At 42.4% G+C, this 16,380-nt stretch overlaps 1 protein-coding gene across 4 annotated transcripts in view; it reads right to left on the reverse strand.

Annotated features, from left to right (window-relative positions):
• dennd1b (DENN/MADD domain containing 1B) overlaps nt 1–16,101 on the reverse strand; it is a 72,672-nt gene extending 56,571 nt beyond the window's left edge. The window contains exons 1-3 of one of the 4 annotated variants that reach the window (XM_081708157.1): nt 15,609–16,100; nt 14,928–14,992; nt 13,219–13,334 (exon numbers count right to left, since the gene is read on the reverse strand). Coding sequence is in view for 2 of the 4 variants with exons in the window: in XM_035523299.2 (XP_035379192.1) it covers nt 14,928–14,992; nt 15,609–15,625 (82 nt within the window). In the remaining 2 variants the exon portion in view is untranslated. Of the gene's footprint in view, nt 1–13,218; nt 13,344–14,927; nt 14,993–15,608 lie in introns of those variants that run through there. The other 3 variants (XM_035523299.2, XM_035523300.2, XM_081708158.1) reach the window with 3 other exon arrangements.
• Nucleotides 16,102–16,380: the final 279 nt, after the last annotated feature.

A 16,380-nucleotide genomic window follows, 5' to 3' on the forward strand; every position in this document is an offset into this window, starting at 1 on the left:
CACATGCTTATTCATAGGAAGAACGGCAGGACTTGCAAATCTCTGTCCCTGTGGGGACGGGCCGGGACAGGACCCCCCCCCGAGCCGAGCCCAGCCCAACACACACCCACACCGCAGGGGACTCGGATGAAAAGCTCAAAATTCAGATGAGCTCTCTTCCTAGAGCCCCACACCTCAATGTCCCACCTCAACCACAACTGGTCTCTTGCTCTGGATTAAATGTCCCATGCATTGCGCATAATCGTCATAACATCAGGCGACAAAAATATATATATATATGTAATTTTAGAGAAGCGGCCAGTAGGTAGCTGGAACATCCATAGAGATGTAGATCAGTTATGTTCACACACTCTAATGCAGGAAAGAAGACTGTGCCATGTTCTACACTTAAAACACACACACACACACACACACACACACACACACACACCCCAACTCCTAGACAAATGTTGCTTTTATTTGAAGCCTGAAATTTCCTATCCGTGCCTGCTCTGAAATCTTCGAATCCACCAGAGACGGAACGACTGATCTGTTAATCAGTGGAAAATAGTAGGCCAGAATCATTGTTCACTCTGATTTAGTCACCAACTGTCTCCTTATTTTAGAGGAGGGGGGGGTTACACTAGGGAGTGTAGTGAGATGAAGGCCCCTGTCTGAGGGTGAAAAGCTGTCAAAGAGACCCCGGTTCCTTGCCTCGGTGGGCTCCCGCTGCCATATTGTGAGCGTTGTGCGCAGGGGCGAGGCTTGCGGGGCGGACAGACACAAAGGGGATTAGTGGGTTAAGGCTGAAAGTTGAAGGTTAGGAGGGTAAACCTAACCCCTACTGCTGAGCCAGAGAGAAATGTCACCATGACAGACCTGAGGCTGCTTAATCCCCACCGCCACCACAACCCCCAGCCCTCCCTGCACCCTCTGCACCCCCCCATGTAAAGGCCCTGCCTCTGCCCAAGCGTCCCCCGGTCCTGGCGCTCTTAGAACGATACGGTTCCCAGCAGGTCTGTGAACCGCCCCAAGCTGGCGCACACGTGCTTAGACGGACGTGCGCACGCACAGACACAGGCATTCACACACCAATGTGCACACACAGGCTACAGAAACCTGGGAACAACCACAAGCTTTAACACCAAACCATGTACATTTGCTATGCCAAAATATGTGAAAAAAAGTGGTCTAAGCATCGGGAACGTCATTATTGCTCTGATATTGTTCAGTGGTTCCCACTGTCCAACAAGCTGCAGCTTAATGGACTGTGAAAATGCAAAGAAACCGTGAATAAATATGATGGCTAATGCCACAGTGATAGACCTGCTACTGGCATTGGCACTAGACCTTGCAGGACTCCAAAGCCCAGCCACTCTGTGCTCCTGGCACAAGTGTCTTACAACTGAAGCGACAGACTGAATAAAACACGCTGAATAAAAGCGACCGCCTTAAAACACGCTGCCTATTGGTGACGGCAGGAAAACAATCCAGCACAATCTTTTGACCGCCCGGGGGGACGTCATTTGACTGGGCCGCCAACACCAACTAATGGGTGAGAATTGAATTGAAATCACCTCAGAGGAGTAAGCTATTTTCGATTGCTTCTCCCCCGAAGCATAGTGGGCCAGAGCTGACGGCAAGCCCTGCAAGAACCTGGCATTGATCCCCACCTCAAGGGACCCCAAACACACCCAATCCCCACCCCCACCCCCCAACTCCCAACCTCAACCCCACCCTCAGGCATCTTGCCCGGCTAACCTCTGGCAGGACCCGCCGCCGCATGGCGGCACGCCGGCACCCCCGAGCAGCTCAGTCGTGAATCGATGTTTTGACGTGCCAGGGACGGCTGCCGTTAAAAGTCAATAGGCAGCGCTTTGATCAGGCCAAGGCTGGGGGAGGGGTGGGGGTGAGCAGGTTAACCGGCAAGTGGTGGAGAGGGGCCCACACACCCTCACCACTGACACCGCTCCTCACCCACACCTGTCTGTCGGCGAGACGAATGGTGCAGGACATACAGACGGGATGAACCACGGGGGTCAGGGCAGGTCCTGGCCCAGTTGCACAACTGGCGGAGTATGTTGACCCAGGCTGAAAGCCCTCAGCAGTTCTGTTAAGTCTAGTTGAATAAGAGGTCTGTAACAGCAGCAGCAGTGTATACATACTGGGAGATATTAGAACTAGATGGCTCTCGGGCAGTGAGAAACCAAAACGGAGGAGGAACCAGTAGTCAGTTCATCAATTACAAATCCTGCGTGAACCCATCTACAGTATGTATTTTTCTGCTCATAAAATAACAGTCGATAATCAGCCTTACATTTACAATTATGGCATTGAGCTGACGTTTTTATCCAAAGCGAGGTACAATTATGACTGAGTACTACTTGAGCAATTGAGGATCAAGGGCCTTTCTGAGGGGACCAACAGTGGCAGCAGTGGGACTTGAACCAGCAACCCTCCAATTACAAGTCAAGTACCTTAACCACTGAGCTATCACTGCCATACAGAAACTATTGACATAGAAACACATCAAGTATTCAGGAAGGCAGAAGGTGGCAACAAACAGTATCTCTCAGGTTTCATGTCTTTGGACATGACTACTACATTTAACTGGAGCTCATTCACCAAATGTGAGAGATAAGTCAATGTGGTCTAGGTTAGGCTAGTGAAAGCAAGGGTAAACTTCAATATAAAAGTCCCAGCTGTGAAACCCACTCCATGACGTACTCAAACAGCTGTTGGCACCGACACCAGCAGTAGGACAAAGGCAAAGTTTACACCTCCTCACATATGTCTGCATTCACAGGCTCGGATTCCTAAACGTTCCTGGTATTGGAAACCAGTCCATTCAAATGTCCATTCAAATTTGCAAGCATTCAAACATTTACATGTTTGGCAAATGCTATTATCCAGAGCAACTTCCAATTTCAAGCATTTTACAGAGGCAGATGAATGTAGTGTTAGAAGTCTTGCCCAATACTTATTTGTATAACAGAGCACTTGCCCAGATGGAGCTTGAACCCCAGTCCCCTACAGAGAGACAGCACTCTTACACTATACCAATTTACACACATACATTCCACCAAACCCAAGCCTTAACAGCTATTATTTACTAAAGTACATGACCTTAACAAGGCAGTAGCATAAACCTTGACTTCCTGTGTATTCAGTCACTGTTACATCCTGTTTCTATGAACTAAAAGAAACCTGATGGGAGATATCTGATGTTAGCAGTTCCAATTATATTAGGTAAGCTGATAACTGCATATTTTAACATTGCTCAAATTATATTCCCACCAATGAAAAAGGACATTCACAAGAAGAGTGAACAAACAGCAAATGTTTGTGTGAAAGTTAAAAGTAGCTGTTACTGCATAACTAATGTCAGCGATGTCTGTGCACATCACTTGCCTGGTGACAAGTGTCTGAATGCTGACACGTCACAGATAATGCTTACTGAATACATTTTCATTGCCAATACCCCACCCTCTATGAACCTAACAGGGTCCGCGGTTTTGTCCTGGTGACATTTCATATTAATCTGTACGAGTAACTGATATGTGGAACTGAAACGCAGCCGGTTTTATAAACCTAATGGATTCAGGACATGTGGAACCTCAATACCCAAACCTAACAATTATCATGCCATTTACCACAAAGGGCGAGTCCTGCAGTTAGGACTTTTGTAGTTCATATTGGATTTCAGTGACAGTCACTTCTCTCTTCCAGTGCACTGGGGAAGTTGACTGACAGTTTTACCAAAATACAGGTTGTTTAGCAGGATAAATAAGACTCAAAGTGCCTTGACAGAAAAGAACACCACCGCAAATTATGACAACGTGCAAGGCTCCTTCGACAGTGGAAAATCATTCAACAAAGCAGGCAGGTCAGTATTCCTTGGTGACACTCTAGGACACATAACTCCTACCTTCTTCACCATGGCCCTCCGCTCCTCTCCTTATTCTCGGCCAGAGGTTAAACTGCTGAACTCTCAACCTCCATGGCAAAGCCTGATGCGCACCCCACTCACCCCCGACTCACTTATCTATAAAAGATTTATTTCGCAGTATGTAGTAGTCCGGATTAGCCCACTCCAAGGCACAGAACAAAGCCATTGTCTGTGTCCTGTGCAAAGAAGCGGCCAGTTAGAGGAAGCTGCCGCTACTTAGCGCCCACAATAATGGCATTGTAAGTGGCACACTAGAAGGGTCTGGGCTTTCTCCTGGGGCTCGTCTAGACCTTGAGCGAGCTAGTGGAGGGAAGCGGGAGAAAATCCCATCAAGCAGTCGAGTGAGAGTTAACTAAGGTTACCTGCTGTGAACCTGATGAAGATGTCAACTGAACATATGGCCAAAAAAAGAAGAGAAAAAAAAAAGTATTGTCAGAACAAGAAGCCCCCCCCCCCTCCCCCATCCTAGAATTAAGGGGTGTGCAGGGAGAGGAGGGGAGGATGGCGTTTGAGGGCCAGGAGCAAGAAATAACTGCGGTCATCACTTTACTTCTGGATCAGTAGCTTTCTTCAAGCTATGAGCAGCTCCGCCCCCAGAGCTCACAATTAAAGGGAGTAAGCAGATTATCTAGCATCTTTGAAGCTCCAGCAGAAAGAAAACACTCGCAGTTGTTCCAAAATGGTTTTTCCTCTACCTCCTTTTTTTTTTTTTTTTTTACTCTCCTACTTGCATGCTTCAAATGGTATTACATTTCATGCTACTTTAACAAGCAAGACCTTCAAGAAAGGATGCAGGACACTGCAATGACATGCTTCTTAAAGTCATCATACTGATCACTCGCTGCCTAGGAACGTTGTTTTCATGGAAGAAGAAACCCACATGTCCTCTCCAAGTGACAGTCCGGACTTTTTACAATAAAAGCCATTTTGTTTTTAGACATGCAGGACTGTCTGGTTACTAAGAAATGATCTGTATTCGCATCATTATCCGCACCAATTGTTCTTCGCAACATTTACTACTTTTATCACTACATGTAAATAGGTTAATGTGTTCTGCAGAGAGGAATTTGTTGAAAGAGAAAAGAACACGGTTTTATGTAAAGAACCGTCAGCCTTTACATCAAGTTACAACTCACTAACATCACTAAATATTATGACCCGAGTGAATCTGAAAGATGGGTCTTTCATTACCTGAACATATTTATAGCCACTATCAGCACTTAAACCAGCAATTCCAGTCTCTTTTTTAAATGCCATTTTAGCCCACTATGCTATATTTAAGACAGATATCCATCACAATGTACAGCAGTGAAGAGCATTTTAAAATGGTATCAAGAGGAAATGTTGGCTCTACAGGGTAGCAGCAGCTACTAAAAGTGACAAAAGTTTCCTTAAAACCATGAGTTCATCACTTTCAAAACTGGTAGCTAGCTATGGGGGTTGATGCACTGCCACAGCACAAAAAAAAAAAAAGTGGAAATACCCTGTCAGTGATAATTCTCCATTGTAGTTCAATAGGTCAAAACTGAATTTGCAGCATCTAGATTTTAGATTTCTCCATGGTTCGATTCTACATGGAACTAAACAGGAATCAGTATCAGTAAGAGAAGTAATTAACATCTGGAACTTCCTGGTTTACTCATCTTTACTGTATGAACAAGAAAATGATTCTGTCACAAATTCGGTAGAATGAAATCTAATCTTTACACCAAGTTGTGAAATTAGTTGTTTCCAACAACATTGACCAGAAAAGAGTTCTCACTGTACACGGAGCTATATGGGGAGTTTACTATGTGGTATATGGATGCACATACAGATTACAAGACTCTGCACTGGGTGTGCACATGCAAGGGACTTCATAGGTCTGCCTGCTGATGTTAAGAGGCTTAAATGCCTACAGTATGGACAGCTGCAGCTGAAACTAGGAAAACACAAACAGTGAAGTCCTATCAGTGCTCAATATTAAATGACTTGGATTAGGATCCTGCAAACACAAACACACTTTGGTTGGTTGGTTGGGGTTTTTTTTAAACCATTTTGGCTTATTAATGAAAGGGTCGATTTTTCACTGTTTTTAAGAATTGATATGGTAGTAAAGAGACAACTGACATTTTTCTCTGCTCATTTATCGGAAACGTACAAACTTTTTGCATCAGCCAGCCTTTACTGCTCATCTGAAGTAAACTTCTCAGCACATCCTACTGTAAAAGTAAAAAAAAAATAAATAACATTTAAACAACCCCACAACCATTTTCCTCATGCTAAAGAAATTCAGATTTCACCATATTTTCATTGCAATATATAACAAATGTCTGCATATACATATTCTGGAACCTCTTAGTAAACAGTGAGGGAAAAAATGAATATTAGCACAAGGAAAAAAAAAAAAGCATCTAGATTCATGAAGCTGGGTAGGGGTGCAACCCAATTTCACAGCTTCATGATTGAGTGGAGGAGCATATGGATGTCGGCTATGTGACAGTCCCAGCATATCACTGTATATTAGCGCAGTCTGTCACAATACATGTCCAAAGCCAGGAATGTTTATCAACTGTCTGCATGTGAGAGGATTCCTCCCCCCAATCCTCCCCACCCCACCCCCATCTTTGTCTTAGCAGCTAGCTCTGCAATGCAACACAGGGCGAGCCGCAGCTCGAGGAAGAGGAGAAGCAAGACACAAACAAAATCTTCCTCACTCTCATCACGACTCCGCAATTTTATATGCCTGGCACAAGTTTGTGGGTGGTGAGCAGGGGGTTGGGGTCTTCTGTTGTGAAGTTATCGCTAAGTACGCTAATCATATCAGTCATGAGACTGCCTTATCACAAGGTAGGCTACATCTCACGGACATTAAAATGTCTTTACCTCTTAAAGGGGGGCAGACGTAACTCCCGTTTGGGTTTGTGAACAGAAAAGCTGGGGAAGAGCTGCAGCAGGTAATCACAAGTTGCAAACCATATGCTCACACCATCTGCCTCACACAACACACACGCACACACAAACCTTAAAAGCAGGCTACCTAAAAAGAAGACAAAAGAAAAGAAAAAAAACCTGAATTATCCATTCAAGGAGATGACAATAAGCAACTGGCCACAAATATCCAGCTCAGAGTCAACCATCACAGCCTCTCCTACTGAAGCTATGTTACAGGCCTACACATGCATCACCAGCCCATTAGGTTCTGCATCACTCAATCACCATCATTCTAAGTTAGGGCAGGACATCACACACCACACAATTCCCTATTACAGTACGCAGCATGGTCGAAGTATCAAGCTTCAAAGTTCCACCAGGTGACTGATGGGTAAACAACCGTGTCCCACTATATAACCAATCTGTACACATATGAATAGCGCATATGACCTGCACCTCCTTTTACTAAATACGATGCCCATTTGAACTGTTATAGCATGCAGATGAACTGCATTGGGAACAAATCACAGCGAAAAGACGTTCAGAGCAGCAACGGAAAGGAGAGAGGAGGGACAAGCTTGCATACTCAAATGAAAATACTGTATATGTTAATTCTGTCTGGCACTCACAGAATCACAGGGGGTAGCGCAGGCCAATCAGGTGAGGGAACACTGTGCCATGTGTGACAACAAAGACCTCATGGATGAGTCACATGACGCTCAATGACAAATAGCACCACTACGCCCTCACAAAGAAATGCACTGGGACTGACCTATATTCAGTGATGAAAAATGGACCACAGCCTAAAACGGCCAGTATTCCAACGTGAAACCCAGAAAACTGTCAGTCTCCATGTGAACATTTCAAGCAAGTTTGTAATGAGGGGAAAAATAGCCTTGTGCCAAAAGCTTAGCTTATGGTTGAGAGATTTGATCATTTGAGGGGGGAGTTTGTACAGGTTTGTGTTTGGCTGGCAGGGGGCTTGAGGATTTTGGTATTGTAGTTGGCGTGGTGGTGGTGTTGCTGAGGAAGTCATTAGTTCCACTGAAACCAGCAGTGTTCTGTCGTAGGACACTAGGAGGAAGCCATAAGAGAACAGGTTAGCTACTCCCCAATTGTGAATTTTTTTTATTTTTTTTTTGAGTTTGCCATCAGAAATGTTTTCACTGAACAGGAAGGAAAATATTTAAACAAAATGTTGTTGCTTTTTTCTTTTTTTTTCTAGAAAAACAGGATAAAAAGATAATAAATCGTCAATACTACAAATGAGGACTGCTAAACTACTACAGCAATGAATCGGGGGTCTCCGCAACCTCTGAGACACAGCTCACACCACTCCTCTCTCTCAGTGCAAGATGGAAAATAAAGCCCCTCCCAGCAGCAGAAAGACTGGAGAGAGCCTGTGTCAGGGAACTGTGAAAGTGTAGGTGAAGCACAAACAGTGTTGGTACAACTGCATAGACATAAGGAATCTAAATGTGCAGGCTTAATTATTGATTAGACTGCCAGCAATACAAAGAAACTCGAAGACCATGCAGAAAGCTCTGGCCATCTTCCCATTTTCCCACTGACCAACTCCAACAATGTGCTGAAATGAGCCCTGGAAGTGAATCTTAGCGTGATCTAGTGTGGGCTAAAGTGACCCGTACTGGCTAAGGATGCCAGTACGCTGCCGCTAACTGCCATGGCGATCAGCCCTTCCCTACTGCCACAGTCACCCTCCTCAGCCACGGCACCTGGGTGAAACCAGACCCTTCAGCTCCTGCACCGAGCCGGGAAGGTCAAACCACCCAAGAGGAGCCAGCCCCCACCCAACCCGACCACGCCGGCAGGGGTTGACTGTTCCTGTCACAGCCGCTGATCCTCAGTGCTCGTGCCAGCACGTTGCTCGCTGCTAGCTCGACTGCCAGCCGAGAGCGGCAGCGGCTGCCAGACAGCTCCGGACAGGAGGACCTGGCCGAGTCTCTTCGCCACTGACACATGGCACTCAGTGAAACGTGACCTAAAAATGTTAAATACTATGAACATCTAGAATAAAACTAATCTTCACAAATAATGAAAAACTAATAATTTGAGAGTTTATGAAGATATTTCTAGATATACTGTTTTAAGAGTGTATTGAGTAAGATGTTTGACATGATCATGTGAATCATTTCCCAATTATTGCTTAGACGGCCAAATGTATAAAGACTTCAAGAATAGTTTTAAATGTTAAAAGTCTTCATGATTGAAGAAACTGTTTGAATTATTCATTATGCCTGCTACTTGAAAGACAAAAAAATGCCTCCATATCCACAAGCCAACTGTTTACTCTGGTCATGGAAGCAAATGAATAGCAAATTAGCTTCCATGTTTAGGCTATAATGTAATTTTCTAATTAAAACATTTCAGTTTCAACCTGACTCACAACAATGCATTTAAAGTATCAGCTGGCCACCTTATATCCCTGACAGTGAACCTTTTAGCTAGCTAAAAGTCAGTGTCAGTCACTAAGAACTACAGGGGAGAAAGCACATTAATGTTTCACATACTGTCTGCAATAATCCAAAAGGAAATGACTCGCATAAAACTGACTTTGCAATTATTGATTAAAGAAATTTCTGTTTAATAGAACATTGCCACGAACATGCATTTTTGTCTGACTATAAGAAATTCATTACATTAGTGGCCACATTTATGCAACTGACCAGAGACTACGTTTAGATGTGCAGACAGCAAAGACAACTGGAACCATTTCAAATGACTAACTTATAACCACCTCCAAATATGATACATCAAATGTGAATTCAGGGCCTTCTGCCAATAGAGCACTGCTGCTATGATGATGCAAGTGCAAGAAAAAGATTCAGGGAGGAAATGCTCACACATAGCTAGCAAATAAAATGTAATGCAACATTGATGGCTAGTGTCTGACGATATGAATTTCACTTGGTGACAAAACATCACTCAGCACTAGTGAAGAAAGTTAACCTACCAAGAGAACATGACTAGGATTCACCTGAATATGAAAATCATAACGCTTACAGCCAACCTAGATACGAGTCATGTTCCTATAATGTAAATTAACTTGTCATGTGCCTATAATCTAAATCTAGAAATGCACACTCCAGAACAAATGACTTTCAGCAAAAATTAACATATTCACTGACTCTCTGCAACTGTTTCAGACTATTCAGAACTGAATTGGAGGAGATACAAAACTCTTAAGCAAAGCAGTAACTATAAATGTCCGTGAAGTGCAAATCAGTATTTGCTCACAACTTGCATACCTGGAGGTCAAACTGAATATTGCTATTTGAACGGAGGTGAGCATGATGGCAAGATCTGTCTCAAAGTAGAAGTTTTTCATCATGGCATTTTAAGACATCTTAGGTGAGGATCTATGTGGTGGTAGGGTGGGGGGGGGGACACACTCCTGCAGGAAGTTTCACATGTATAATGAGACCAGATCAAATAATGCTGTCGCCATTGACAAAGACCACCCCCCCCCCCCCACACACACACACACACACAAAAACCCACAAGGAAATCACTATTGCCCGTTATCACTAATGACCAATCAACACCATCTTATTCACAGTGGTATCTGTTAGTCTGGCAGTGAATCATCCAAGCCTGCGCTGACCCAGAGACACAACTGAGGGCCAATGAGCTCTTCTGACATAGGCAATCACAGAGCAATTTCTCTTTGAATTAAAACTCTTTCTCCACCAAGTTATAATGTACAACCATTTAAAGGCTGTGGCTATTTGCATTCAGACAGCCTAATATAAATAAATTCTCTGATAAAATAATACATACAATAACCTTACCCAATTACTGTGAAGAATTTCATCATGCCTACATAAATACCATCCACAACATGGCAAACGTTCACTATTTTTGCTAAATTAGTGATCTGTAAGAGATTTAGCAAAAATCCTACAAGAAGCCACACTACAATCAAAATCAGATCAAAGAGAAATAAAAATGCTGGTCGTTAACAGAAAGTTTTTCACTAATTGCTGCAGCAGCGTAGTTGTAAAATTGCTTTTCAGATCCATTATCTTTATTACTTTATTACTGGGCGCAATCTGGATGAAAAGAACGGGGACGACAGGTAGCATCTGTCTCCACCTACTGCTTTGGCACAGTTAGCATCATCTGCTAGCTCTGGCGCAAGCTTGGAAAAACATCAATATGGCTCAATATAGCTGAGCACAAGCACGCCAGTCATGCTCAATGAGAGCTGGCCAAATATTCAACTTCTAACATTACAGCTGGGCTAAAATAAGCTGGTTAGTGCCCTGTCTAAGGTCCTGTCAAACCCAGCTCCACTTTAAGTTAACAAAGCGAAAGCACAAAAGCATTATGTTTCTGAAGAATTTCATAATAAAACCTGTCCTAGGAGGATGCGGGGACAGCTGCATGCAACTCAGCCAGGGATCGTCGGAGACATCCGACAAACCAAGTCATGGGCTCATCAGAGATGACCTCATGACGAGCATTAGCCTCCGTCATATGGAAACTTGGGCTACTTTGGAGATCCTCTTCACAGGCACCTCCTGCTTTGAGAAGAGTCTTAGCAGGAAGTGAAACAGAAAATTTAAATGGATGACTTTTTATACATGTCCAGTAGGTGGGGGAGGCAGAAGCACCGACCTACACACGTTTTTAAATTTGTGGTGCAGTAGGAGGATAATTACTAAAGAGAATCAGAGCTTCATGAATGTTAACTGAAAAGAAGAAAAGAAAAAAAAACAAAAGCAACAACAACAGAATGTGCTACTCTGCCATGAACACAGAACAAGTGATTCCTGTTTCAGGATGTGGTAAAGGCAGGTCTGCGCACCATCTGCTAAAATTCTTATTTTTGGAAAACATTCCAGTTGCAGCTCAATTCCAATAAACCAGGTTTTGCTGAGGTTTGAAAGACAGACAGCACATTCCCGCATACCTATAGTCTTGTAGTCCTTTACACAGCCCATGCCTAATTTCATATATGAAGTCTCAGCACACCCTACAGTAAAAATGCTCATTCATAACAGGCTTTAATATTGCTATACTAGTTCTAAATATTGCTTTAAGTTAACACACACAATTAACACAATTATGAATTTAGCAGTTCCCCTCAGGATATAGCCTAGTATGATGATTAGTATTAGCTCCTCAAATGACCACAGTATAATGCCTTGCAACTAACAGTACACCCAGTCCACCTAGACATCTTGTCCTAACATTGCCTGACTGACCTTTCTCAGATATTCTCATACACTTGGCTATTAAAAGCATTGTTATCTTAATCAGCCAGTCCTATATTGGCATATTATACAGAAAAATATCAAGCATTGGTCCATACAGTTGCCAAAACAATAATATGTAGAAGAATACTCAAGTGCACAGCAATTTAGTAATGTGAAGTGCTGCAATTTTGGGCTTATGAATGTTGACATCATGTGTTCAACTGCACCCACCTCTGAAACCTGCTGCCTCATTTTTTTAACAAACAAACAAAAAAAAAAAACTTTGATAATTATTCTTAGGGCCAGTTTCCGAGAGGCAGAGCTGGCCTAACCCTAGACTAAAAGGATTGTCCAATGGTGATTCATCATTGCAATTTAATTCAAGAAGAGGCTCAATTCATGCCTGGGAAAACAGGCCTTCCGTGTATTTTCTCCCAAATGTGGTTTAGTCATTTCTGCCAATTTAGTTAATTTAGAACAGTAAGCCCAATCTAGGAGAAGGAAGACTACCAAACACTTCCAATGAATATGAAGCCCAACACACCATGTACACTCATACAATTATAGATCTGAGATGAATCAGACGGATTGCATTATTAGAACTAGGCATTTTCATGACTCACATTCTGCTATAAATGCACTTGTATATTAATAATGAGGCATAAAATGTAAAATAATAACTACTGTCACTACCCTACCTGTCTTAGCATTAATTCTTCTGAAACGTCTTTTTTTTGGGGGGGGGGGGGGGTTTACAAAAACATTTGATTTGTAACAAGATACAGAAGGGGCTTAATCATATGTGAAGTATGACATGTCAGAAAGATTCTCGGTCCCTAAAGCAGTTAAAAGGTTTAAGAGAACACACTGAACTTCTCCATGGTCATAAGTCGTTTAAAACATTGCTGCACTCCTGAGAATCTGGGTCAGGAAATGAGACTAACCTCAGCAGAACATGAGGGAAGCGGGTTATAACTAAATCTGCAGACATTTTACATTTCACCTTAGTGACTGGACGAGCTGTGCTTTCCTTTTTGGTCATGGTGACTGTTGCCATAGTAGCCCACTTGTACTTCACCTCCTTAAGGTCAAAATCAATAATGAAAGATTATGGGTGTGGGAAACTGCATATGATCCATAAAGCAAAGCTCATACCTTTTGTGTAACATCTGATATCACAGCTTGCAAATTTGGGTTTGTTTTCCTCCACAAAGAAAATGGGGTCTTAGCCGACTGCTGAGTGATCATTTCCTGGTCTGTTTTTCTTCAGGCTTGATGAGAAAGAAGTTACTGTACAAACATATTTACATAGCAGCTAAATATGAAGCCTGACCAATAGCCTGAGTGCTGAGATATAGTGGAAATACTAATGTTGACCTAAACCACCCCCAGCTCTAAATAAGGGCTGCGCAAAATATTGTATGCTTGCCATGCAGGCATTGCCCTCTGTAATATGGCGAGCACACAAGGTGCCATTTTATATGCCAATAAACAGAATGCATTGTACTATATTACATTAAATAGGAGTGGTTACCTTCTTCCCATCTGAAGGGTTCAGTTAACAGTTCTAGGACCATAACCACACCTACTGAACCTAATAAATAGCCTAATATTTAAAAAATCAACAATAGATTTAAAAAACTCTGCTCTAAACAGCACCATAATGTGAAAGAGCGACCATGCTTGAGAGGCATGGGGACAGGGCAAACTGGGAAAACAGGAAGGTGCAATGGAACCAACCTAGTTCCACATTTTTATATATATATATATATATATATATATATATATATATATATATATATATATATATATATATAGCTAGCCAATGTTGAACTATAAGTTAAAAAAGGATTTAAAGTGCTAGTACTGAGAAAAACCACCAATGCCCCCTTTGAATCCATTTCTACGCACTTTACATAAAAAGCAGCAGTTGGTGTATACTTAATGCTATTTGGCTGGGCATTAGCTAGTAAAGTAAAATGGTACATATTGCAAAGTTTATTTCATTTTGTCCAGCAATTTAGCAGATAAAAAGCACCTGTCCAATGCACCTCATTGCCATATACTGTGGAACCACAGGTCCAGAGGTTCTCATGACTTTCTTCACACCATTCTCATCACTTTCTTCTGCCAAAACTCTACTGACAATTTCAAACAGCCTATGTTTTACATTTCTCCATTCACAGTTGTCCATAAAAAAATTAATTACTTACTTTACAGTACTAAAATAGTACTACCATGACTGGTGGACTAAAATTATGTAGGCCTACTCTTACCTGTACCTTTATAACCTTCATTGTGTGCAACTGCTGTAAATTTACAAAGATATAAAGATCTCAACCACACACATTAGAAATTTACAGAGCACAAGCATTACCTTAAGACTTTTTTCATTGTCCAAATGAAAGACGATAGACAGGCTAGATTAAGCTACTAATAGTACCATTATACAAGCATACAGCCATTCATCTAACTGACAGCCATGATGACAGGAGTAATTTATTGAATTATAGTCTTGGCAAAATGTTAGTGTTTAGGGTACCTATGTAATGCTGCAAAAATACTAAAACCATATAACAGAACACCGCCGATTTCATTAAACAGGCAGCATCTTACGCCGATGTTCGCTATCTTGTGTTATTTTAAAGTCTGCACTATACAGTGGTTGCTAAAACATCAGAACATAATTGAAAGGAGAGGCGCTATGCGCGCAGGCCGAGGGCTTGGGTGTGCAACAAGTGACAACGGACAGACAAGAGCTGAGGTTTTACAAGGTGACTAAAGTTGCAAGACTTTGCCTCTTTTAAATTAGAGACAATCAGATAATTCACCTTAATTTCAATTAGCTAACCCTAATCACTCACCTTCATTTTCGGACGACGGACATGCCACTTGTAGCACCAAATCAAATGTTCTCTCAGGATTCTCGCTGCAACAGATAACAATCACGTTTTTTTTCCCCTTTTTTTTAAATTTTAAAAATACACAATACATTTTCACTATCGCCAAAGAAAACCCCCATCTAATTTTATGTTGCACACTGATGCGCTTTACAGTTATCAGCTGTTTCTGAACTTGGCTTTTCCTCTTCCGTGAGGACGGATCACCCGCACCAGTAGTTAGCTAGTTTAAGCATACAACTAGGTTACCTAACCTAGCTAGCTAGCTAACTAACAAGCTAACGTTTGGAGTTCAACTGGACGCAGTCTGTCGCATTTTGTATGAAATTCAAAATGTCTCAAAACGGACCAAAATTTAAGGTGCTAAAATATCTGCGGAAGCTTGGACCGTAACCCCTGTGCCCCCGACTAAAACCAGTAGCTGAGGCGTTTTCTAAAGGACTGGTCAGCTCGACCGGCGGAGAAGACGTCTCCTAGCCTGAATGCTATCTCAGCCTAAGAGCTAGTCAAGAAGTTGGTGAGCAAATTAATTTCAATGCGATGACACTAGTCAGCTTGTAAGAAACGGGGCTTCTTCGCACTTTGCTTCGGTAGTCACAACACCGCAAATAAAGGTTGCTGAGAAAACAACCAGCTCGGACTTACTTTATCCTGCTGTCCATGGCTAGAACATCGCGACACCTCTCGCCGGCTCGTCTTGGCGGCAGTCGCGAACCTCACGCCTGTAAGATGCTACCGTTTGGAAACCCTTTGCTTTTCTGGCTACCTAAAGCATATTTTAGGATCCGTCATATCTATTATGCATGTAACAACTTTCTTCCCGATAACTTGAGCTCGCCACTGGCCGTTTCACATCTCCTGTCTTCTGCGAGCACCAGGAAGTGCTGACGCACTGTGACGTCATGCCGTTTGATCAACACCTGGGCGGTAAAAGGGTTTCAAACGCCAAGATCCTGGCCAAGCAGTTTCTGTACCCACAGATCACTAATTATGCCCATTTTGAAATAAACTAATAATTTTGTCTATTCCAAAAGAAAGAAAATCCACCTGTTTTAGAAAAAAAACATGATATTTCTTTCCATTTTCTTCATTTTAAAGTTTCTCCTCTGTTGCATCAGCATTTGCAGACACACCAAGTGACTGGTGTGTCACAGAGGCTACTGATGTGCCAGAGCATACTACTGTCATGCTAGAGTCTACATGAAGTCGTCTAGAATAATGTGACTAATAATAACGGAAGGTTGTAGGCTCGTGGTCTTGCGAAGGAAATGGGCTTATTCACACACCGCACACTGGTTTTGATATTAATCATTTGAGGAAATGGCTGTTGACGAGGGAAATGCATACATGAAAATCCTTAATCCAATTTCAAATAAACAAATTCTAGACAAAGATAGCATTTATTATAAAAAATGAA

Source organism: Electrophorus electricus, chromosome 26, assembly GCF_041902795.1.
Source record: "Electrophorus electricus isolate QZ-2024a chromosome 26, ASM4190279v1, whole genome shotgun sequence".
Taxonomy (NCBI): domain Eukaryota; kingdom Metazoa; phylum Chordata; class Actinopteri; order Gymnotiformes; family Gymnotidae; genus Electrophorus; species Electrophorus electricus.